Source organism: Corvus hawaiiensis, chromosome 21 (genome assembly GCF_020740725.1).
Source record: "Corvus hawaiiensis isolate bCorHaw1 chromosome 21, bCorHaw1.pri.cur, whole genome shotgun sequence".
NCBI classification, from domain to species: domain Eukaryota; kingdom Metazoa; phylum Chordata; class Aves; order Passeriformes; family Corvidae; genus Corvus; species Corvus hawaiiensis.
In genome coordinates this window covers 2,525,245-2,551,328 of record NC_063233.1, presented here as the reverse complement: position 1 = coordinate 2,551,328, position 26,084 = coordinate 2,525,245, and the positions used below count along the sequence as shown (strand labels likewise).

At 41.7% G+C, this 26,084-nt stretch overlaps 1 protein-coding gene across 1 annotated transcript; it reads left to right on the top strand.

Annotated features, from left to right (window-relative positions):
* Positions 1 to 576: 576 nt before the first annotated feature.
* On the top strand, positions 577 to 25,618 carry QSOX2 (quiescin sulfhydryl oxidase 2; the record flags this gene model as incomplete). Its single annotated transcript, XM_048325437.1, has 12 exons — positions 577 to 835; positions 5,806 to 5,906; positions 7,098 to 7,146; positions 8,262 to 8,367; positions 8,550 to 8,640; positions 9,973 to 10,118; positions 10,643 to 10,786; positions 12,607 to 12,736; positions 14,587 to 14,709; positions 15,802 to 15,952; positions 19,437 to 19,625; positions 21,816 to 25,618. Coding segments are annotated over 12 exons (2,040 nt in total), but the record flags the coding sequence as incomplete, so codon positions are not given.
* Positions 25,619 to 26,084: the final 466 nt, after the last annotated feature.

Here is a 26,084-nt window from a genome sequence, read left to right as displayed (position 1 = left end):
GGCACGGGATTGTGTCCCGATGGCTTTGGGATATCTCCAAAGAGGGAGACACCCCACCGTCTCTGGACAACCTGTTCTCTTGTGTGGCGACTTCAGTGACGAGCATTTTTCTAACACTTGGACCTCACTTAGACCTTGTTGGGTGCTCTCTGTTTCACGGATTAAATCAAGCATCAAAGAACATTCTTTTTTAATAAAAATGTTATATATTCCGTATTTTGCAACGCTCAGGGGACACGGACAGTCCTCACTCCCCTCAGGGACACGGGGCATCCCCGCTTCCCTTAGGGACACGGACGGTCCCGTCAGGAACACGGACAATCCCCGCTCCCCTCATGGGACGCGGGACAGTTCCCGATCCCCTCAGGGCCACGGGACGGTCCCCTCAGGGCCACGGACAATCCCGGCTCCTCTCAGGGCCACGGGACACTCCCCGTTGCCCTCGGGGCAGCGCCGCTCCCCTCCCGCCGGGCCGCCATGGCCGGCGCGTTGCTATGGCGCGGCCCCGCCCCGCCCCTCTCCGCGCGTCCCAACATGGCGGCGGCGGGCGGGGGCCGGCGGGCCGTGCTCCCGCTCCCGCTCCCGCTCCCGCTCCCGCTCCCGCTCCCGCTCCCGGTGCTGTTCCCGGCGCTGATCCCGGTGCTGCTGGCGGCTGCCGCCACGGCGCGGCTGTACCGACCCGGGCACGACCCGCTGACCGTGCTGACGGCCGGCTCCGTGCGGCCGGCGCTGCTCAACTCCTCGGCCGCCTGGGTGGTGCAGTTCTACAGCTCGTCCTGCGGCCACTGCATCGCCTTCGCGCCCACCTGGCGAGCGCTGGCGGGGGACGTCAAAGGTGAGGCTCGGACCGGGTCACCGCGCACGGGCCCACCGGCCTGGCCGCTGTCCTGCGGCCCTTCGCGGCCTCCCGCGGTGCCCGGAGCTGGTGCAGGGCCGCGGCGGTGCCTCGCGGTGCCCCGAGAGACGCTGGGCTGGGTGACCGCGGGGCCTCGGTCACTGTGTCACCTGTGGGCCATGCCACGTGTGCCCGGGGGCTGTGTGAGCCGCGGTGCCTCGGCGTGTGAGCGTCACCCTCATCCCTCTGCTCTGGTTGTGCCTCCGTGTGTGAGCATCACCCTCATCCCCTGCTCTGGTTGTGCCTCGGTGTGTGAGCATCACCCTCATCCCTGTGCTGTGGTTGTGCCTCGGTGTGTGAGCATCACCCTCATCCCTCTGCTCTGGTTGTGCCTCGGTGTGTGAGCATCACCCTCATCTCTCTGTTCTGGTTGTGCCTTGGTGTGTGAGCATCACCCTTATCCCTCTGCTCTGGTTGTGTCTCTGTGTGAGCATCACCCTCATCCCCTGCTGTGGTTGTGTCTCAGTGTGTGAGCATCACCCTCATCTCTCTGTTCTGGTTGTGCCTTGGTGTGTGAGCATCACCCTCATCCCCTGCTCTGGTTGTGCCTCGGTGTGTGAGCATCACCCTCATCTCTCTGTTCTGGTTGTGTCTCAGTGTGTGAGCATCACCCTTATCCCTCTGCTCTGGTTGTGCCTCAGTGTGTGAGCATCACCCTCATCCCCTGCTCTGGTTGTGTCTCAGTGTGTGAGCATCACCCTCATCCCTCTGCTCTGGTTGTGCCTCGGTGTGTGAGCATCACCCTCATCCCCTGCTGTGGTTGTGCCTCGGTGTGTGAGCATTACCCTCATCCCTCTGCTCTGGTGGTGCCACACAGCCAAAGTAGCACATGGGACAGAGCAAGGGGTGGGTGGTGGAAGCACAATTCCAAATTAAAGGTTTTGAAGGAATCCAGGGATAAAACATCACCTTGCACGCACACAGCAGTCCAGCTGTGGGTTTGCATGCAAGTGTCCCTGTGTACCCGAGGTTTGTTTAGACTGAGCTCTTGAAGGCACGATGTTTATCTTCTACATGTTTTGTAAAGAGAACAGCTTTTTTTCAGAGAATAAACAAGAAAATACTGTGGTACTGGAGAGGCCAGGCACACACTTGATTTATATCTTGCAAATTCAGTGTAGTGTGGATGGGCTCAAAGGGGGAAAAGGATCACCAGGAAATAACACAAAAATCTAGCAAAGTGAGAACCAGGTTTTCAGATTTATCAATTAGTGACTTAAAAAGAAATAGTGGCCTCCACAGTTTATGCTGAGGGACCTGCCTTGCTGTGTCTTAGCCTGCTCAGTTTTTTTTGGCAGGTGCTGAAGTGTTTTACTCTATTTGTAGATGTAAGGAAACAAATAGGCCCCTGAGGTATCGATTAAAGTTCAGTACTTCTGCTGGGGAGGAAACCTGAGATCAAATTTGTAGGAAATGTTATGCTTAATATAGCGGTGTAAAAGGCTTTTGAACTACTCTTAATTTCACATTTCACCCAAGAGACGTTTCTAGGATGGAGACAGCAGTTCTAATGCACTCATCGTTTCACTTTGAGAGAGAGTAAAGAGCTCTGGCTGTTCTGTGACACTCTGAAAAGTGTTAACAACTCACATGAAATGTAGGTGCAGTATTAGGTGTATGTTTAGATATATGGAAGTGGAAACCAACCCAAAAATAGGTCCTGATGAACTCATCACACACTGAGGAATTGTGATTGATGAGCAAAAACTCAGAGAGAAAGAGAGCAGTCATGGTTTTCAGAGCACTTCACGTGCTCCTTACTTGCATGAAGGGTTTGTTTATAAACCAGTAACTTTTTTCTGTTTAATTTGCATAGATTTATGTAACATTTTGTCTACTGCTTTGATCTGCTTGTGGCCAAAATAATATTAGATCTTCTCCTTCTTTGGAGTAACAGGGAGGTCTTTGAGCACAGCAGTGGAGAGCATAAGAGCCCAAACTGGCCAGAGCTTTGGTCAAAATAAGACGGGAATTTACACAGGATTACAGCAGTGTGGTACCTTTGTAACTCGTAAAGGCTTCTTCAAATACATATTTTCTTTCTCACCTGCAGTCATGGTAACTGCAAATACTGTTACGCACTTGTATTACTGCAGCCAGCTAAAGGCCTCTCTCTCCTTTAATCCATTACATTTTTATGAAGACTTTCATTTAGAAAGTGGATTTTGAAACTTTGTGGACATTGGCACTACCAGCAAATGCAATTGGCTTTTGATGTTACTTATCTGCAAAATGCTTCTATTTTCAAGTTGGGATGAATGGCTTTTAGGAGGAGACTGAGAACAGTCACACTTTTCATTGGTAGCTTCATCAAAGAAACCAAACCCAAAACATTTTGCCCACTTAATCTGTCTCAATATTTCTTTTTCAAAAATATTTACTCATCTGCTAGGATATTAAAGATATACTTGAGGATGCAGGTTCATTTACATTAGGGAACTCCTAGGTCACTGGGGTTACGTTTGTTGATTTGGTGTCCAAACAAAATCCGGTTAAATTGGCGCAACTGCTTTGTCCAAAAAAGGCCTGTGCTAATAGACTTAATTTTTATTTCATTTCTCATTTGCTAAATCTTGGCAATACTACCATTGCAGACTTCACAGCAGAACATAATCCTCCTGAAAAATAGGATCAGTGCTTGCTTTTGTGTAATTTATGTTTTTATTTTGATACTCCCTCTCAGAACAGGCTTTAAGCTCAGTCAGTGCTGCTGCTTTCCTAATCACACATTTCATTTTATTACAGCAGTGGCCAAAGTGGCCATTAGAGTTAATTGTCCTTTTTCTGTCTAAAAGATGATTAAGTCTATCCAGAAAAATATCTCTGGGCTGGAATTATGTGTAGTAACAAACCCTTGGAAATCCCACATGGAACAACCTGTGAACTACACACAGAATCAATCCACTCCTCAGGATCTGGAATAACTGTTCCAAATTCAGCAATAATGATTTCCTACTACAAATTGTTCTTTGAATACATTTGGTGGGGAACCAAATCACCTTGTCATCATTCAGGAAACAGCCTAGTGTCAAAATAGGCAACTCTCAAGCAGCTGTGAGGGAGAGGTGCCTTGTGATGAGCCTTTTACCTCCCTGACTGAAACTTCCTGATGGAAAACACCCAGCTGGAGAGGATGCTGCAGATTTGTGAAAAGAAAGCACATTCCTTGTAATTCCCTGGTTCCTGCTCTGTGGCATTTCTCAGGCAGGTTTCCAGTTTGTCCAGCACAGTCCTGTCATTCACTGGAACTTGTTTAGCATAAACAGAGATTGTGTTGGTTAACGCATCATTCATCTGCCTCTTTCCCATCGTTTGTGAGTCAGTATTTCAAAACCACTAATGCTAATTTAAAGTTAATCAGCATTTTAAAACAAGCCGACCCAGGCTACAGTGCCGCTGTAACTCCAGAGTGTAGGCTGCACACTGCAGCAACTCTGGCATCCCTTGGAAAGGAAAAGCTCCGTTTCCAGCAGCAGGAATGCTCAGAGCACATCCCAGCTGGTGTTCTTTAACCCGGGTGTTTAGCTGGGGTGGGGCTGCTTTGTTGTGCTGGGTTATTTGCATTGTGTTCAGAGAGCCCCTATTCATGGCGTGGAGGAGGATCCAGACAGGTGGAAAAAGGAGGAGGAGTGGTGAAGGTTGAATGAGGGAGATACCCAGAAGCCAAACTTTTCTTTTGTATTTTGCATTTTATGTGATAAAATGGGCTGTTGTGTCCTTTGTGCTGCTGTGAATGGGTGCCCATCTGCTCCAGCATGTTTGAGGGCTCTCCTGGTGCCCGCTCAGCTCTTGGCACGGTCAGCACAAACCTCTCCATCAGCTGCCCCAGCTCCTCCAAAGACACATAAAGGTCAAGCTAAATTTCAGAGGCAGCTAGGCCAGAACTGTCTGTCAGCTCTTGAACTTGATGAAGCTTTCATGCTCTTTGCTATAAAAGCAGGTTTAATTTTAGTGCTTTTTAAATTTTATTGGGAGTTGTGGGGGGCCTTCAAATTCTGCCCACGGCTGGTGTGATTTAACTTTGCTTTAAAAAGCAGCTGTCTAAAGATTCTCTTGGAGTGGTTCTTCCTTAAAGTGATTGCTGCAGCAGAGCCTGGCTCAAAAAGATAAATTCCCAGCAAAAAGAGAAGGAAAAAGCTGTAAGTTAGTTGAAAGCTTTTACTGAAGTTATATAAGCATATTTATGGAAATACTTGAACTCTTGTGGTTATTGCTGTAAAGGAAACCCAGAGTGGTGCTCAAACTCAACTGTTTAACACTCTGGTTAAAACTCAAGTATTTTTCGGGGTATAACTAATGCATTTCTGAACAATACTGCCAGATACATACATCTTTCAGCTGACACTATATGAACTGGGGGCTGTGTGTAATTCTGAAGCCTCTCAGAAAATTGTAAGTTGGAGAAAAAGCAGCTTGTCAAAAAGGCTCTAGTACAAGGTGCATCAAATTGATGGGTTTGTAATTGACAGCCATGTGGATGAGTAACTGTTGGATGAATTTTATTCAGTTATATATATTCTACATGCTCTATTTTATGAGCACAGCTAATGGGAAAAGCTGAGGAATTCAATCCAGTTCCTTGCAAGTGTTGGGTTGGCCCCGATCTCATCTTCCTGGATTCACCCCTGCGACTGCTGCATTGTGTGTTGGGATTCCTCTTGTTTAGGTGCATTGAAAACACTGGTGCAGCCAAGAAAAACAGGGAGGTTTTAGTTATTTTAAAAATCAGTAGATTGTATTACACTGGGGGATGGAAATGAATGGCAAATGAGAATCGACCCAGGGCTGGATTTTTATGCCACTGGAATCTCTCAGAGTCCTGTTGCTGGTTTCCATGGGAAGCAAGGTAATTCATCAGCTGGGATCCGTGGTGACTTCTGCTGAAAATTGAAAGATATCTTTGTTTCCAGACTGGGAATCTGCAATTAGAGTTGGAGTGCTGGATTGTGGGGAAGAAGGGAACTACGAGACGTGCAAAGAATATGGGATTCACTATTACCCAACTTTTAGGGTAAGTGGCAGAACATCCTGCCTTAGGCAAATGATGCATGTTTTATAGTAATTAAAACCATGAAGTGATGTGTAACTCATTGTTCTGTAGCTGGAGTTTTGCTTTGCTTTGCTGAGAAAATGGCAGAGTTGATAAAAGATTAATTTGAGGGTTTTTTGCTGAATGCAAGAGCTGATGCAGCTGTTTTGAGCAGTAATTCAGTTCTCAGTTCTGAATATGAAAAATTCTTATTGAAAGAAGGTATCATTCTATGAAGTATCATGTTATCACATATATATAACACCTAGTTTCAGTAGGTTCATTAGATAATCATTTGTATAAATATTTTTCAAATTCACATGTTACAGGATTATTAATAGGGTTTTTAGTTTTGGTGTGTGAAAGTAAAGGGAACACATTGAAATTGCTTCATGAAAACATCTGATTGCATGACCAGTTAAAAATTTACTGTTGACTGATCCTTCACTATTTTTGTGATTAATTTCATAATTTGCTTAAGCTGCTTTTTAAAGGGGATGCCACATTAGCCAAAAGTATCTGCCATTGTTCATTTTTAAGTCTAAATGCAATTTTTACCTTCTCAGTCCGTCTGTATAATCACATTTTTAAGTATGAGCAGAATGTGGTGGATGGAGAGGGTTGAATAAACTGTGATGACAGGAGAGGGAACAGGAGACATTTCACTGTAGGATTTGTGATCTTTTACCCTGATAATAAGAAAAATATTTAATTTTTTTTACTCTTCAAAGTTTTAGGTGTAAATTGTGATATCCTCTTTATTAAACACTGAATCTTTTCCATTTTATTTTTTGTAGCAGAAGGCAGCCAAGCTCCCTTAGATCTCCTGTTTAACCACTGGAGGGAGTTGGGAAAATGTGAACAGTGTTCTGAGTGCACACACAGTTGGTAGCACTGATTTGGTGATCAGTTAATTTGTGTTTGGGTTAATGTTTGCAGTGCAGGATCAATATACACCACTGAATTATGCACTACGGTATTTTTCCTCTTGCCCTCGGGTAGGTGAGAAGCAGCTTTTTCGAACTCATAGGCTAAGAGGGAAAACTGTTTCCTGACTAGATAAATTAAAATGTTTTGTAGTTAGAGCTGTAAAAGTGAGAACTCTTGAAAGCCATTTTTGTTCCTAAATTGGGCTTTTTTGTCTGATGGTGACTTCTCTTTTCTCCCATGCAGTACTTCAAAGCATTTACAAAGCAGTTTACAACTGGAGAAAATTACCAAGGTAAGAACATTTTACTGTGAGAAATTCCCAGAGCAGTTTTCCTGTCAGCCAGGGCTGTGTCACACAACAAGCAAAATCCCTTTGCCTGTCAGTTACTTTGGACAGGAATGGGATGGACACTGATTTAAAACAGGATATTTCACGTACTCTATGACGTGTTAATCAGAATTTTAGGCAGGAAAAACATTTCTTCAAGAACTTAGGGATCACCTTCCTAAATTTTTTTTTTTTAACGTAGCTCTTAATTTCACAAATGGCTTGTTAATTTTTTTTAATCCCTTTTTTTTCCACCACACCCCTCATCAGCAGGAGATCCAATTTGCTCAATCCTGACTCCGGTGCCTTTTGATCCCTTGGCCACTTTCCAGGCATCCTGAGTTGCACTGGGAGAGCCCCTATTCAGATGGTGACTCGCTGAAAATAGGCTTATCCCAGGGTTTGACAGGATCACAGCTTGAGGTGGTTTGTCTGGGACAAAAGTAATGTTGTCCCTTTCTATGGATGAACATTTAAAAGGCCAGAGGTCAGAGGAGAGACCACCTGCACCATTAACCCTTCCTGTACAAGAGAACCTTAGTGATACCTTTCAGGCATTTGAGATATTTTCTGCTTTTTAATGTGTTCTTTTAAAGCAAATAAAATATTCTCACACTTCAGTTATTTCCTCCTCTTGTTCATGGCTTTGGGGCCTCTCCATTTGGTAGGAATGATGCACCTTGGCAGATTTTAATTCATGATTAATATCCTTATTGCAGTAAAACTGCTGAAGTTGCCCACAGCAACTACTGTGAAAATGTTCACATTGAGAATCAAGCTTTGTTTGAAGAGAAAATCAGCAAGGCAGGCAGATGGATACATTTGGAAAAGTCTTGATGTTTTATTAATGTTGGGGTGGGATGACAGCTTTTAGATATGATCTCACATCAACATTAAAATGAAATCCTACAACTAAATCCTGTTGTTCAGCCAAATATTATGCTGGCTTTTCCAAATTTTAAGCAGAAACCTGACCCAGAAAAGCATGAGAAAACTCACATGCACAGAAAACCTGCATGTGAGTCATTTTTTCCCAGTTTTCTGAAGGGTTGTGGTTTTTTGGAACCTGTGCCCAGCAGGAGCAGATCGAGAGCTGCAAACAGTTCGTCAGATGATGATTGACTTCCTGCAGAACCATTCCCAGGAGGTGAGACCTCCTGCCTGCCCACCACTGGATCCAGTGCTGTAAGTTCCTTCTTTCAAATGTAGCTGCTCCCTGTTTATTCAGTTAATTAAATAAACTGTAGAAGATTAAAAATGAAGTGAGTTTTTTTTTTTTCTTACTATCAGTTCTGCTATGAGATTATAAAAGGAAATTCCATGAGTGTATTGCATTCTGTGCTAAATTGCTTTTCTTTTCTTCAAAGGTCCAGTGATGTTACATCTCTTTTTGACAAGAACAGCCACCACTATACAGCCATTGTGTTTGAGAGCAACAGCTCCTACATTGGCCGAGAGGTAACGTGTGACTTGTGGGGGACAGAGTGACTCTGAATGATTTTACCATAAACCAGCTGGATTTGAGCTTATTTAGCCAAGCAACCACTCTCTGATTATAGCACTAGAGCAGGTCACACATGTTTGGGGGATCATAAAACCCAGGGATTTTATAGGGCTGTGGTGTTCAGTCACACAGAGGAACTTGCTTACAAAAGAATGTGATGTCATGTTAACTTCTTGCCTTCCTGTTTTAGTAGATTAATTTATCAATTGTCAAGCACAATTTTCTTTCAAGATTTGAAAGATCATGACAAAAATATTGTCAGATTACATTCTTGTTTTGTTACTGCTAGAGAACCATTTATAATACTCATTCTTCTGGGCAACTGTTTATAATAATCTAAATTCTCCAGTTCTCTTTCTTCATATGTAAATTTTGGGAAATTAAGATGGTAGCATGAAACTATTTGCACAGTTCAGAAACACAGAGGAAGTGGAAGTCTTTCAGTTTTGCTTCCCAATAGACTATTAGAGTGGGCATCCTTTCCCCTCCTAATGAGCCTGCTGTTAGCTCAGACAACTGTTACTTTTATCCTAGATCTTGGCAGGAAGAGAAGAAAAAAAAATTGCACAATTATCTCGGCATAATCTGTGTGGAAACATCCAGTGTCTGCAAAGTGTTTCTGATTAGATTTGGTGCTGACATGGCCCAGTGTCATGAGTGGAGGAGACTGTGCTGCCAAAAGTGGGAATCACTTTGGGAAGCAGGCTGCTTCCAGACATTTGTTCTCTGGAAGCTGCTGTGGTGATATAAGTGGGCATTACTGAAGAAATGTGAAGGTTATAAAGCTCTTCAGCTTTTTATCACACTCACTTTGTTTTTATTAGAGAGGAAGACAGAGTTGTTGGATTAACACAAAGTGCAGTCTGCTTTCAGGATAAAAAATGTTTGCTGGTGTTATGTAGTATTTGAGCTTTAGAGAATAGTTTAGTGAAACAGAAGATAGCATTGTTTTCATGTTTACAACACGAGACAATATGGACAAACCTTCCCATACTGCTGAAGAAAAAGAGGCCACGTGTCATCAGTGATGAAAGGCAGGAGGAAAAGACCAGGATAGACAAGAAAAATAAAAAAAAAGGAAGATGGGAATAATAATTTCTAGAGAAGAATAAATCTTCTTTAAGTGAAATTGTTCATGTGCATGGAGCAGCCGTAGCTGCATTTCCTGCAAACAGCTTAATGATGCCCTTAAAGGATGATGCACTTCACCTGTTTATGTGTCTTGTCCTGCAAGATTGGATATTCCTTGAACAATGTGTAATTCATGTCATCCTTTCATTACCCAGGTTATCTTAGACTTGATCCAGTATGAAAACATCGTGGTGAGGAGAGCGTTGAATTTTGATAAACCTTTCCTGGAGAAACTGGGGGTCACCTCAGTCCCCTCGTGCTACCTGATACAGCCCAATGGCAGCCATGGGTTAATTAACAAGTAATTATCTGTAAGAGGGTTATGGGGAGGTTCACTTAACTTAGAAAAATGTCAGGATTTGATGTCCTGACACCTCATTAATATATTGTACTGACTGAAGTTGTGTGTTCCCTGTATTACCAATAAAAGACCTAATACTACTTTTATTTACCACCTTTGGCCATTTATAGCTTTAATTTATTACTGTGGTATTTCTGAAAGGAAAATCTTCAAAACAAAAGTGGAAAAAATAAATGAAGCATCAGAGTTCTTAAAAAAATCCCTTTTCTTGTGTGATGTGAATTGACATTTGGGTAAGCATTATTTGCTCTTATTTTGAATGGAATGTCACACCACTAATGCAAGTGATTTGTTATTCATAAATTGAACATTATTTCTTTTCACTTTGTATCATAACAGACCATGCTGTGGTAGGACTGTAAAGCAGAAACCAAAGTGAATATCTTATTTTATAAATACACTAATTTGCTTTGGACATCCACTTAGTCTGAGATTAAAAGTGATCTCTCTCTGTCCATTTGCAGTTTGAAGCCTCTACGGTCTTTCTTTTCTTCATATTTAAAGTCACTGCCAGGTGTAAGGAAAAAACTCCTTTTGCCACTCCAGCTGCCTGCTCCAGAAAACAAAGAGGAGAGCACAGAAATCAAGGTGTGGAAAGAGTTTGATAAGTAAGTGATGCCCTTGGTTTTGATAAATTTAGTTACTAAAACTTAGCTGCAGCTTTTTCTTGCCGTGTGGGAAGCTGTGCTGTAATTTATTATAAAATCCTAGTGCAGTTCCATATTTTACTTCATTTCACTCCGTTCAGTTCAGTTGTGAGCAGCTTTTCAAACAATTCACAGGTGAAAGTACTGAGGGCTGCCAGTATTTTTAGCAGCAAACATTGCACTGCTATGGAAGGAATGTTTTTACCAAAAGTATTGTTAAATATTCAATTGCCTTGAAAATACCGAGGATTTTTCACCCATTACTGAAATGTGATTTGAATTGGTGGAAAACCTCAGGAGTCATCAGTGTCCCTGAAAAAAATAAATAGTAAAATACCAAGCTGTAACATTTCTGTGGGAAATTCTCTGTCTGTAGTAGTGAAGCAGTGCCCACTAAAAAGGGCTTGTCAAGTGCAAGTATAATAGAAAATACTGAAGTCACTGCAAAAGATGTTTATCCCACCAAATCCTCTAAGGTTTATCTTCACCCTCTTTCCCTCTTTGAGAGAAGGATGCAAAGCCTTTGCAGAGAGATAATGCCTCAGCATCTTTAGATGGAAAAGATGTGGGACTGAGTGCTTTCATATAATACTTATTTTCCTTTCACAGACACTATTAGTGTCATCTTCTTTCAGTGACTGTTATAAAATACTTGACATGAAACATTCTGTTAGCAAAACAACTTAGTTAAATTGAGCTGCTTTCCAGCAAGGCAAAATCTTGTTGACATGAATCTCCACTCCAAGTATCTTCTAAATAGGATCCTTTTGGAGAACCTCCTGCATTCATGTGGATGTCCCTTTATTTAAGAAACTTGAAGCAGAATTTTGCTGGTTTTTAAAATTTAAGTGAGTACTTTATTAATTAAGGAGATAAATTCACAGTAAGTCTGTGGTTTAAATTAAGTTATAGATGTGGTATATATGGTTATAGATGATTCTGTCTTTTAATATGTTCTTTCCTGCATGTTATTTAGGAGGTGGGATCAGCCAGCTTTTTGAATGATTGGTTTTTAATTCTGTTTTTTAGAAACAATAGTGCTGCTGAACTCTTGCAAGAAATGTTAATTCTGTGAACTTCTGTTTGCTCAGTTCTGTTGCTCTGTCTCACTCTGCCTGAAAAGCATTGAAAGTTGGGTCTGTGTGCCTGGTGCATTTGTACTTTGTAAAGTGGGTTTGATTATGAAGATATTTGGTTGTGAGAAGGAACTGTGAAAATGTTTGATTCGGTTTATGTTGTTTACTTGTACCTGTCATAACTCTTGTCTTAAGAGCTGCTGTGATTTAGCTCATAGGGAAAGGACCTGCAGTAAAATTGCTGCATTTGAGAGAGAATTTCTAATTCAGTCCTCTTCAACACTGACATTTGCAGCCTTGTTTGCACCCCTGCCCTGTGTTTAATCCCCTGTTGTTGAACAAAAGCCTCCCTTTGTTCAGAGCATGTCCTGTTTCTGTTCGTGGTCAGCCCAGCAGAGAAGCTGTAATTTCCTTACACCAGGGCTATAATTCCATTACAAGGTAAAGCTGCTTGGGAGGCAACAAGTTCAGTCAAACATAAAAAAAAATTTTCTTATGTGTGGTTGTGCCTCAGTTATCCAAACCCTGCCTGTGACACTCCAACGGAGCAGTCCCTGCCGGGCAGGACGCTGCAATCACTGTGGGGTGGCCAGCGCTGGAGGAGCTTTAATGACACCTCCTCTCCATCAATTTTACCGCTGTGACTGGTGAGGAAACGAGTGGCAGGAAGCTGCCAGTGCATGCCAGGATTGATGTGTGTTCCAGGTCCAGGCTGTACATGGCTGACCTTGAGTCGGGATTGCATTTCCTGCTCCGGGTGGAGCTCGCCACGCACAAGGCACTCGAGGGAGCTGAGCTAAAGACCTTCAAGGACTTTGTCACCATCTCTGCCAAGGTAGGCACTTCTGGGCTTTGATTATTTGTGAGGATGAAGCAACTCCTCCACCATAAGATTTATCATGGGACATAAGTCTCTCAAAATGTCTTGCACGGTGTTTAAGTGTGTGCGTCCTCAGTAGCTTAAAAAAGGGTTTGGTGGGTTTATTTAAAGGCTATTTTTGAGGTATTGTTTGCTGTTCTGACATACTTACAGGGTTAAAATGCAATTTAATTTCACCTTAGGGGGCTCAAAATTAAATAAAGCTTAAGTAGTCTGCAACATATTGAACTAACATTGTAAATATAGTCCATTTATCAGATTTTCAGGATAAGTAGCTATTGTAACCCAGTGGGATTAAACCAACCTTTGTTTTTCATTCTTGACTTTTAGATTTCATTAATGCATACTTGGCAAATGGTGTTCTACTTAGAGATGTTAGCTTCTGTCTAAATTTTGAATATAATTGAGGTACTGTTTTTAATTAAATAGGTATTCAGAAGTAACTGAGATATGGAATATAATTGAGTATTTAAAAATTAAAAATGCTTACATGTTACATTTACATGAAAATATATGTAATAAAATGTGATATGAGTTGAAAAAAATTTAAATAATTTTGCTTTATAATGGCAGCTTCCTGAAATGACCAATAGCTCGTTATATTTACTTATTGTGTAGCTAACACTATGTTTTACTTTTAAAAAGTGAATCAATAACACTTAAGGGAATAATAAGGCCTATATGAACCATTTCCAAATATCTGGGTTTATCTGAAAATCAGACAGACAGCTCCTTACCCAGCCAGCTCCCCCCTGCAGCCATCAGAGGTCAGAAATCTCCAGCTGGCCTCATTTCTTTAAGAAAGTGTGGTGGTAATCTTTCCATCATATTATCCCTAAAACATCCTCTGTTCTTCCTGATGGCTCCTGGCCAGCTGATGTCATTTGCTTCCCTGGCTGTTGGTGATAAATGGGGAATGTTCTCTTTGGGTGCCTGCTCATCTCCACCTGCCCTGTCACACCAGGGGTTGCTGTCCTTTATTTGCATTTTTTAAGTCATCTAACACTTTCCTTGCAGCTCTCATTCATATTTTCAGGGGTTTCTGTTAGGAGACCTTTTTATACTCTTCTCCTATTTATAGTGGTGGTCAATCCAAAAGGCACAGAGGTCTTTGATTCCCTGCTTGGGGAATTTTCATGACTGAAATCCTGCTCCTTCTGGAAGGGTCCTAAAGGATGGCAATCATACTGGACTTAATTCTGTAGTAATTACAACCCTCATCAAAGCATTTCTGCTGTGAAATAATGGCCTTAGCACTGATTTACAGTTCCTCACACTCATCTGCCAGGCAGTGGCTCCTGTAAATTCCAAGTTAAGGAAGTCCCTGATTCCAGATCACTTTGGAAATCACTCTTACACATATGAAAGGGAAAATGCTCTTCTGGATAACAACTCCTAAATTGACAGAAATCTGACTAAGAAGAACTAATTTTTGTGATTGATCTTCCAAAAATGAGAAGGATTTCAGCTTCTCTGTTTCACTGAGGTGTTATACTCTGTTTTGAGCAACATTGTGAACTGAATTATATTCATGTGAAATCCTATAGAATGTCAAGTTGTTCTGTAGCATTCCTGCCTGCTTTATTTTTAACATTTTGCACCAAAAAACTTGTTGAATTTCATAAACAAAAGCTGGTGTGAGATGGCTTTTTACTGAAAGCAGAACAAGTAATTTATTTGCTCATCAGAAAACAAAATGAAGCATTTTACAGACAGGAAAAACATCTGGATAAAGCCGAAAGCATCTCACTGCTAATGAGATTTGTACTTGGAAATATTTTCTTCCTTTTTTTTATTTTTCTCAGCTTTTTCCTGGCCGTCAGCCTGTGGTGAAGTTGTTAGAGACCTTGCAGGAGTGGCTGGTGAGCCTTCCATTAGACAAAATCCCTTATGATGCTATCCTGGATCTGGTCAACAACAAAATGCGGGTAAGCTGTTCCCAGTTCCAGCATAAAACACGGCATTAGGAAAGGATAAGATTCTATATCAATCTCAGACATCACTTACTGATGCTCCCTCAGTCATAATGGAGTTATAAGAAGGTTAAAATGAAAATAAAGTGAAATCATTAGCAGAAAATAAAAACCACATCCACAGGAAGAAATTGAAATGAGAGGAATTGAAACACAGAATCCTGGCTGGGTTTTATAATGAGCAAGCAATACTTGTTCCCTAATGTCATCCCCAGGGATGCAAGATTCCCAGAGGATATTTTTGACTTGCTTTTGCTGTGCCTGCTATCAGCAGGATTCTCTTGAAGGTCAGAGTTTAAGTGATGGGGAATTTATTCACTGCAATGTGCATTATTCCTGAAAAGTTTCCCCAAATATTCTTCCGTTTCCGTGCTGGAATCCCCTCCCACTTGGGCAAGGCCCTGTGATAGGGCTGTCTTTGTGCAGAACTTAGCAAGTCTTTCTTCCCTGTTTCTGTCTGAAATTTGGAAACCTCCTTTGTGTGTTTTAGGAAGAGGAGAGAGAAGTCTCAGAAACAAAAATCTTGCACTGGATTTTAGGTGCAACAAATACGGAGTGGGTTTGTTCTAAGATGAAATAATACTGAATTTTACAGCCAGTTAAGGCTTTGCACTGTAAATCATGTAAACCTTGTGGAGCAGTAGGGAATTTTGAATGTGCCCAGGGAAGCTGGAGCTCTGTCAGTGTACAGGAATATTTTTGTGTGCTGTGTTCTTAAAAAAAACCCTCATAGGTTAAACTACTTTGTGTGTTCTGTCAGGCTAATTTTAGTAGGTCTGATGTCAGTGACTGAACATTTTGTGTCACGTAATAGATGTCCAAGAGGGATGAGTTTTATGATGATGCTTCAGAGTATCTGAGACTTAAGGATTTTTAAAAGTTTATTTGCCTTAAGCATGAATTCATCAGCAACAAGTGCAGAGTCATTTATTGTTCTTTACCCTGGATCACCTCAATCCCATGTGGGATCAACTGTGCTGCTGTGTTCAGTGGTACATTTAGGCCCCAGAGCAGCACATACTTAAAATGCATCTCTTTTTTTTTCAGATTTCTGGGATATTTCTCACCAGGAAAGTCCAGTGGGTTGGCTGCCAGGGCAGCAGACCAGAGCTGAGGGGCTACAGCTGCTCCTTCTGGAAGCTGTTCCATACCCTCACTGTTCAGGCTGCACTGAGACCAAAAGCTTTGATAAACACAGGTGAGCAGCAAATATTTCTGGTGTGTAAATCCTCAAGGAATCCATTTGTGGAGAAGAGTGGCTGCAGAGCTGCACCAGCAGGGGTCAGAGCTCGGCTGCAGCAGGAAGCCTTGGAAATGTGCTAAATAAAGTGTGTGGCCCTAAAGCTGGGAGTAAAAAAGCAGAAAAAAAAAAAAAAAAAGAGAATTTCAAACAAAAAAATTTTGAGCTCCCTGAGGGATGAAAATGATTCAGGTTACCTGAGGTTGCACTGGGAATGAAATTTGAGGAAAATGAGGTTTAGCCTTTCACTTCAGTAGCTATAAAAGATGTACAGCCATTAGCTGATCCTTCTGTAATGTTATTTCCTAAATACTGTATGTTATGACTGTTTGAGGTTTTTTTTTCAGCTGAATGTACCTGTCATTAATCCCTGCAGTGATTTACTACTTTGCCAGCACTCTGTAAAATTGCTTATTTTTAGACTTGCAGCATCTTGTGAAGCTGATTGTTAATATTCTGGTGATGATTCCTGTTTAAGAAACATGCTGGTTATAAAATCTATTTTCCTCACCCAACGAAAATAGAATTACTAATGCTAAAATTTTGGCCTTCGTATGTTTTTATTCCTGCCAGGACATTGCTTTGTTTGGTTACAGTTCTATTTGGTTTTCATTTAAAGCCTTTTAAATACCTTTTCCAAGGAATATGAGAATTCTACATGGACATCATAAAACTCAGAAATTTTCAATTTACCAGTTGTTGATTGTATGTTAGAAAGTATTTTATTATTTCACACTATAAATACATACATTTGTCCAGCATTATTTGCAGTCAGGGTGAAAATCCTTCAAATCTGACTAATTCTCTTGCATTTTTTGATAGCAAATCATCCTGTTGTTGATTTTTATTTCTCTCTTTGTTTTGTTTGTTGTTCATGGGGCAGTAGATTGAATTTCTTCTATTTAGTGCTTTCACTGCCTGGTGAGTTTGAGGGGTTTGCACTGGATGATTTTGAGCTGTTCAGCAGGATCCTGCATAACTTAAATTTCCCCTTTTAGTCCCAAAGTGCTCTGATTAAATCTAAAAAAAATTCTTAATATTTAACTAAACAAAGTTGCACCTCAAATTGTTTCAGGCATGAGCCTGAAGTTAAAAATACATTGTAGAACCTGAGAATTCTTTGGCACAGTTAACCCTGGCTGTAAATCGGGCCAGATATGTGATGATCACTTCTTATGGTGAAAGAATTGGGTCAGTCTGAGACTGTGGGATTATGTCTTGGGAGGTTTTCCTCTCCTTATTGCTTGTTTAAATCCCATCTACTAAAAAGCATGATGTACTCCCTAATCCTTCCCACCACAGGTAGGGTTTTATGGTTCTTGTCCACTTTAAAGATTAGGGTTACCCTGAATTGCAGTAGTTTGGGAGGAAAGAGAAAAGGAGGATTACACGATGATACATGGCAGATGTTAATAGAAGATTCATCTCGGGGCTGATAAAAGAAAAACAAACAAAATGAGCCATTTTGCAATTGTTTTCTTTCTAAAGCAGATGTATTTTTCTTGATCGTCCCCTGTGCTCGAGGGCCTGGCACTCTGGGTGAACTTGCTGTGGCTTTCTTGATGAAATGATTTTATTGGGCTGTATTTGATACATTTTAATGCTGAATGGGGAAATTTGAACCAGCAGTGGGAGCAGCAGGAGGGATCCAAAGGAACTCGGGACAGAACTGCTCACACCCAAGGATGTGTAAAATCATCGTAGAAATCATTTCCTGAGCACACTTAATTACAAGAAATGTGGTTTTAGGTAACAGGATGTGTTGGTGGGAATAAGACAAGCTTGTGGATTTTATCATAAATTATCTGGATTCTTTTTTAATCTGTTGGTGAATTTGGCAGATCTCCCCACAAAATGAATTTCCAGGGGTGTAACGTTGCACAGGAGAACAGATGTAACTAAATAAATAATAAATTTGTGTATGAATCTGTTTCTCCACAAAGACATAATTGGCTGGTAGTTACTTCTGTTGTGTTTGTTGTTGGGTTTTTTCCTAAATACATATTTCAGTATAAATGGTAAAACTGTTCTGCCTGAAATTCGTTTCAACTTCCAAAATAATTTTCCAGCCTTTCTTTTAATGCAGTAATTTAATCTGCTTTAATCTTATGGCTTTTATTTATACATGTCAGTTCAATCACAGATATTGAATGGCTGAGGAGAAATTATTTGTTTTTTAGGATTTCTTTGGGCTTTAAAGATTTTTTTTTTGCTGCTGTGTTTAAGAATATCCCGTTGTTGTTCTAAATAAAGGTGTTGATGACAGTCTTGATGTATTTCCCATATCTATAACAGATGAGTGCTCTGATAGTTTGAGCAGGTTTTGTTGAGGATGATTTTTTTTCCCAAGAAAACAAAGCAATAGTAAATTACTCGTGGTGTTCAGCAGCAGGAGTCTGTAATTTGATCAATCTGCACCATAAAATGTGTTTAATTTGACAAGTGTGTGTTCGTGGTAACACACAGTACATTTTAAAATACATTTTGACATAATTTACTGGGTCAATTAAGCATGAATCAGAAATTCTTTGAGACTGAGATGAAACCATTAGGATTTCAACAAATTATATCAGGTTTTCAAACCACTTAGGAGATGTAAGGAGCTACCTGCTGACACAATAAAGGCCACAAAGTCCTCAACCTGTGCAGGCCTTATCTTCCTGCTGAATTAATTATCTTTTTGCATTATCTTTAGGGTGAAAGTGAGAATGTTATAGAAAGAAGCACATGTTGGTGTTTATTTTAGGAGGAATTCCTGATTTACTCTTGGAAGTGCAAATGTTGCTCAGCAGCTGCTCCGTGCATTCAGAGCCTGCCAAAAAAGCCGTGGAATTAATAACTGTAATGAGATTGTGGTGCTCTCTAATTCCTCACAATTGTGGAGTAACAAACAGCCACCACAGGCACCTCATGCAGCACTCACCAGAGGAGGGTTTGACTCTTGATTTTTCAGTAGCAAAGTCACCATAACTTCAGTGCCTGGGCATGAATGCAGTGGTGAATGCACAACTTAAATATTCATTTAGTTATTGGGCAAGAGCTTGGAGAAAGCCTCTACTTCCACAGGAGTTGTGACATACAGAAAGTGTGAACTTTGCATATTTTAACAATTTCACAAATAATGATAAAAATAATGCCTGGTTTTCGTTTAACTAAGTTTGGTTTTCCCCTCAAATTTTAAGATACTCTGAAAGGAGAAATTTCATTTAGAGAACACTTTAATTTTATTGTGTTGTTCAGGGTAACTTTGAGCACAGTTGTACAGACTGAACGTGCTGTATGTATTGGTATAAACAGCCACTTTAAATTACAAAAGTCACTTGTTTCAGATCTCTAAAGTCAGGTGTCAATTCTATGGAACAAAAATTGAGCAACTTTTCCTTTCCTTCTCCCCCACTTCACTTTCCTGCTGTTGGAGCTGTGTCTGTCACTTGTCTTGTAGGTCTTGAGGACAACCCCCAGATTGTGCTGCAGGTCATGAGGAGATACATCCAGCACTTCTTTGGGTGCAAGGCTTGTGCTCAGCACTTCGAGGAGATGGCCAAAGAATCCATGGATTCCGTGAAAAGCTTGGACCAGGCTGTTCTGTGGCTGTGGGAGAAGCACAACGTGGTGAACAACAGGCTGGCAGGTAGGGCAGAGAAACACCTGAGACAGAGCTGGGCCTTTCTGCAGAATGAAAAACATCGTGCTCACAGCTGGTTTCTTCTGAGAGTTCACCTGTTGCTTGGTGAGAGGCTCTTTCTGGAGCACAAATCAAAGCCTTCTCCAAAAAGAGCAGTTCAGCTGCTTAGCAGTGGATAAAAAATAATTACATTTCTTTCTGTAACAGTTTAGGGTTAAAACCTGCCTTTGTTTTGTTTTGCAAAACGATGGCAGTTGAACAAGAGGCTTTCTCAGGACAAAAGAGCCTCAACTCTTGGCAGATCAGCAGCTGAATAAAATAAAATTACTGTATAAAGGAAATCTGTGCCCCCTCCAGATCCCTGTGTTTGCAGTTAGACCAAAAGTGCTGTTAAAATACTGGTTGTGTTTAATCCATTCTGTTATGGGGGTATCAAGTAACTAAAGCACTAAAGAAAATTGGTTTCTCTTTGCACTAAATCCCTGTCTGCTGTTATGGATCTGGGTAATGCAGCATTAGTTACAATTTAAATATGCTACATTGTGTTCTTATTATGCTCATGCTGAATTCCCAAGATTTATGAAGTATTAAATACTGTTGTGAGTACAAACAGTTTGCCTCCTTTCTCTGAGGAGAAAAAAAGTAAATAATTAGAGATTAAATAAAAGCATCCCCTAATTTTGGTTCCTTTTGCTGGGCTGAACACAGGAGCAGGCAACTCCTGTGGACTTGGAGTTGCTAAGTGGTGGAGCAATGCACTTATTTAGAACATTAAGGTATTGGAAAACTCACATGGATATTGATTTAGGTGATGCAGCAGCCAGCTAAAATACCCTTTTAGTAAGAAGTATAAACACACTGGAATAAATAATAATGTTAAATTATGCTTTTTAAGTTTGCTAAAATTTCTCAGTGGGACAGTGATATATTTTCACCCTTAAAAGCTGCATCTATATTTGTGGCCCCATGTGAGAAATGATGTTTGGTCTATGAGAACACCTTGGGGCAGCCTTGGAGTTGGGTCAGGAGGTGGCTGGATATGGCTCTGCCCTATTGAATTATTCCCTGTTCCTTCAGAATGCACAGGATTTACAGCATTTCCCTCTTTGGCAGGAAAACACCGAGTACAGGGAGGTTTCTGTTTGTAACCTTGCTGTAACACATTTTGTTTCTGCATTTTCTATTGAAACAAATTGATTGCTGAGTGATCTTTAGGATAAAAAAGCAAATGTGCTCTCTCGCTCATAAATATCAAGGAGACAACTATTTTTAAATGTCTTTTGAAGCCCTATTTTACCCAAAATCATGGGGAAGTTTCCTGCCTTTAAAAAGAATAATAATAATAATAATAATAGTAATAAAATGAGAATCTATATTTCTGAAATACTTTAAGTGTTAGTGTACTAATCAGGTAAATACATTAGGTTTTTTTACCAGATGGAGATTTTTTTTCTAAAAATTATCTCCATTCACATTTTAAAATGTTGGGTTTCAGATGAAAGGGTGACACCAGCAACAGTGTTCAGCTCAGAAATGTGGCCAGAGCTGTGAGCATCTGAAATAGTAAAATTAGATCTAATTCAAGACAGTGTTACATGTTTAAAGACTTGGTTTTTAGCTGAAAAATACATCTTAAATGTATTTTAAACATGGCTTTTAAAGTACTGCAGACAGTTTGCTCTGGTAATGATGCAGAGCTGTGGAAAAGCAAGCTTGGGATGGAAATGGTTCCCAACACAGAAACGTGAAAATATCTGAGTGTCTGGCCTTGGAGCTGCTCCTGCAAACCAGGCAGAAAACGGGGATTAAGGAGCACTGAGTGAAAAGAGCAGCTTGTTTTGCACCATAATTCAGGTTAACCCTCGAGGGCCCAGACAGCTGTGTGTTCCTGCCTTCTAAAAGCAGCAATTGCAGGAGTCGGGTTGGGATTGAAATGCTGCAGCTTTTGCTGTGAGAAAAGGGAAATAACTGTGATTTAGTGTTTGTACTTTGAAATGTTTCGGGTCAGAATTGATGAGAAAATTGATGGGAAATCACAAATTTGTGATTGTCTTGGTTTAATTCAAACATTATTGTGCTGTGGCTTTTTATGCCAACCTCACTGGAAGTGGGAACGACTCCCTGTGAGGTGTCTGATGGTGCAGCTTTCCCAGTTCATTCCTCCTGATTTTTTTTTATTTTTCTCCTCTCAATTAGGTGATTTGACTGAAGATCCAAAATTTCCCAAAGTTCAGTGGCCAACTCCAGACATTTGTCCTGCATGTCATGAAGAAATCAAAGGGCTGCACAGCTGGAATGAAGACCAAGTTCTGCAGTTCCTCAAGTCCCACTACAGCAGTGAAAATATTCTCTATAAATACACCGAGAGCCAGGCTGACCCCAGTGACAACGAGCAGGGAGACACAAGAGAGGTGAAAGACAAAAGCCTGCTGAAGAATCCAGGGGGAAATGGAGAAAATAAGCTCCAGGATAAGGAAAACCCAGTAGATTCAGGCTCCAGGGTGTTGGAGAAGCCAGTGGGAAATCCTGGAGCTGTCCAAGGTAGCGGGAAAAACGCGGCCGCATCCGTGAACCTCAAAGGGACGAGGCAGGCTGTGTCCTTCCTAGGGATTGGATTTTCCAACCTAGACATGAGTCTGTGTGTCATCCTCTATGTGGCATCCTCCTTGTTTTTAATGATCATGTACTTTTTTTTCCGGATGAGATCCAAGCGCTGGAAAGTGAAGTATTATCGTTCCTCGGTGTAGGAGTTCTCGTTGTACGTGGCTGTTCAGTCCCAGACACAGCTTTAATATTTATGATCAGGGATTTTATATGCAGTATTCCTTGTTCCAGACCCCTTTCTTCCCGAGGCATTTCCCAGGTGTTCAGCTGAACAGGTGGAGCTGGCCTTGAGATCCCCAGGCTGTGCCCGAGGCCACGTCAATGTCCTCGCAAGGGAGCGTTGCATTTGTCAATTAAGATTTTTCCATGACTTCCCACCAACATCCTTTACTCATTTCCAGAGTAAACATTGCATTATGCAATCCACTGTGCCTGCTGGAGAAGGAAATTGGATATTGTTTTGTGTATTTTCAAGTCAGGTGTTACTTTTTTTTTAATTTATCCAGAGCTGATTTCACCTCCCCGAGTGCTGAACGGTTCCTCTGAGTGGTACCTTGGCTGCTTCATTGGGAGAAGCAGGAATTCTGATTTTTTTTTTTCAGGAAACAAGAGTTCTCTTTCTGGTTAAATCAATTTAAACCTCTATGACTTTCTGAAAAGTTATTTACATGGCATATTTGAAGTAGGAAGCATTCCATGTTCCAGTCGTTCATCCATCCTCTGGTGCATCCCAGCCAAGGATCTGTGTGTGCCATCACTAGGATGAGAGTTTTGCAGCACAGTGAGCAGCCTGACTCTGACTGCTAAGTAATTATGGTGTTACCCAGGTGGAAGCCAATCCTGATGAAGTCTAGGAAAGGAAAACGATGCTTTTAGTGAAGGACAGCAAGATTTGTGTTACCATGGCAGAACAGATGGAAAAATCTGCAAACACTGAGTTTCTTCTGTCGAATTTCTCCATCACAACAGGGCAATTAACACTTCCCTTGGTATTTCCAGCTCTGAGCTCACTGAGTGTCAGGGGTAAAGCTGTCTGTGCAGTGCAGAGAACAGCCCTTCCTCCATCCCTGCTGCTGGAGTGCCCTGCTGGGATCAGGAAGGTTCCCTAATGGGTAAGGCCCAGAGCTGCCCCGTTCTGGGATGTGGCAGTTCCCTCTACAGGTCAGTCTGGGGTCCTTGGGGCAGCAGTGAGAAGAAGCCATGAAAACGTTACAAAATCATCCTTGGGAGTAGGAGTTGCTGTGATCCTGGCTGGGGGGGGATAATTCACGTCCTGGATAGTGAAGTTTATAATCCTATCCAATGTAATTGAGCATGTTCTAGTTATCCATTACCTAATCTTTAGCTAATCCTAATAGGTTTTGGCCTCAATGTTTTCTCGTGGCAGTGAGTTCTCCAGATTAATTATGTTATATAAAAAGGCTTTTCCTTTCAATTCTGCATTTGCAACTTTTAATTTAATTGAATGTTTGCTGGCTCCTCTGTTACACGAGAAGGAATAAGGAGTCCCTGGCCAATTCCCTGGATTTTACCATTGGTGTGTCCTCCTCTGATTTCCCTTATAAGCCCCAGCAGAGAAAGTTTGAAGCCTGGCAACAAAAAAGCACAAAAACTCCACAGGATTATTTTTTCGCAATCAGATGTTGGTTGTTCACAAAATGGAGTATTTCTGCTGTGTCTCTGCAGCATCCAGTTGGAATAACAGAACTGAGCTGCAGAGATTCACTGTCCCTTGTAGCTTATCAAAATAACACCCACATAGAGGAACAACTTTCTGGGGGTGTTGTGGACGTGTCAGAGGCAAAAATCTCGGTTCACATGACTGTGTCAGTCCAACATTCCTGCAGAGGTGCTGGGTCTGTGCTCTTTGAGGACCCTCACAGTTCCAGAGTTCTGGCACAAGGAGCCATCCTGGGCCTTGTCTCTTCAGGAATTTATGACTCCCTATCATTAGAGCACCTGGGCTTGGATATGCAAACACCCTGCAAGCATGAGAGGGATGGTGAGCCCGTGGGGAAGGGGAGTCCAGGCTCATCAGGGCCCTTGGGTTTGGGCTGGAATCCAGTGAGAGGAATCCGTTCAGAGGAAAACCTGGAGATTCCACATTTAGCGTTGAAAATCAGGTAACTTTTGGGAGGCCTAATCTGGGCAGGTGTTCCCAGCCCACCAGCAAGGACACTTAGCTTTAAAAGCAAATCCAAACACCAGGAAGACCGAACCCAGCACAGCAATGCTGGATCTGGAAAACTGGGCCAGTTTATTCCTGCTGTCAGTATTGTTGCACGTTCTCAAGTTGACATTCAGTCATTACTGCTGTTGTTTAGAATTCTACCAAACACACAGACCTGGTTTCATTAGCTTTGACTCATTCTGCTCTTTGTCGTCTGCACATGAAAGCAAAAGACTTTGGAAAGTTGTAGGGATGATTTTGCCATTAAAAAGCAAGTGTGGGTTTAGAATAATGGAGGGGTTTTGCTACACACATTTAACTTCCACATTGCTGTGACACAACAAAAATGAATCAACACTCAAACTTCAGTGGATTATTTTTGTCTCTTCAGAGTATAAAAGTGTGAAATTAGGATGTTGCTTGCCTGTGTTGGTGCTCCAGCTCTTGCCAGTGAACCAGCCAAGGCTTTCACTTCAATGTCCTCATCTAGGAAGGTTTTCTTGACTTTGAATTCACTTGTGTAAACTTGGTTTGCTTGGTTTTATTTTCTGTATTTTCTAATGACAAATTATATCATTTTATGTCTCTGTAATGATCCAGTCTGTGCTGGGGGATGAGTGATGCTGCCAGGAAAGTGTTTCTGGTTTAAAAATTGCCTCCAAGCCCCATCTCCTCAATTTTGAAGGGTTTATTTGTGCGGTGTGTTGTCCGCAGAGGTTCCTGCAATGCCACTTCCCTGGGGGGATCGTGCTGTGCTGGGGGCAGCCAGCTCCAAGAGGGATTTCTTGGCCCTTTGTAATTCATGGAGCTTTCCTTGCTCTCGGGATGTTTTCAAACAGGAAATATTAAAATAAAAGGAGTAGAATGTGCCAGGAGAGACAAAAGCTGCAAGTGCTAAAGAAACCTGGTGAAGTTATTTGTGAGAATTCCTGATTTTCTGTTTCCAGCAGTATATCCATCCTGCTGTTCCTGCACAGAACTGGATGGGAACGAAGGTCCCAGGTGTGTTGTTGCACATGAGGTGTTGAAAATAGTGACGATACCATTTCAGTAATTTAAATGTTCTATTTATTTGAAGTCATTAACTTGACATTTCCAAGTCTGTTCTGGTTTGATTGGGTTTTTATTGTCTCGTTCCTCTCTTGGAAGGAAAAGTGACTGTTTTGTACTAAATTGTAAATTAATGTGCTTGTTTAAAATAAACTGCAAACGTTTGGGCAAAGTGGATGCGTTTGGGCTCTTTACCTGTGTTTGCAAATTGTCTTTAGCTGAACTCTGTTGCCAGGACAGCTCATGAACATGTCCATTATAAACCATATCCTTCATCTTGGGAAGGTGTATTTTTAAGCCCAGATTTCTCAGGAGCTGCTAAGGAATTTGAACGAGGGAAGAGAAAATGAACCAGGAAGAAAGAAATGTTTGGGTGGGTTGGTTTTTATTAACAGTTGGGGTTTATTAATGGCAGAACCCCAAGCGAAGAAATCCAGGGACAGGTCTGGTGCCTGCTGCACCCTGAGCAGGAGGGCACAGGAGGGTGTGCAGGGAGAGATCAGCACCAGGGGGTTTGTGGGGTCCTGGGTGTCACAGTGTGAGGGACCACGGGGCTGGCAGGTGCCACTGGTGGTCCTGAGTGGGACACAGCCCCTGCCCTGCCTGCTGCCCGGCACAGCTGCCCCACCCCTGTCCCGTGC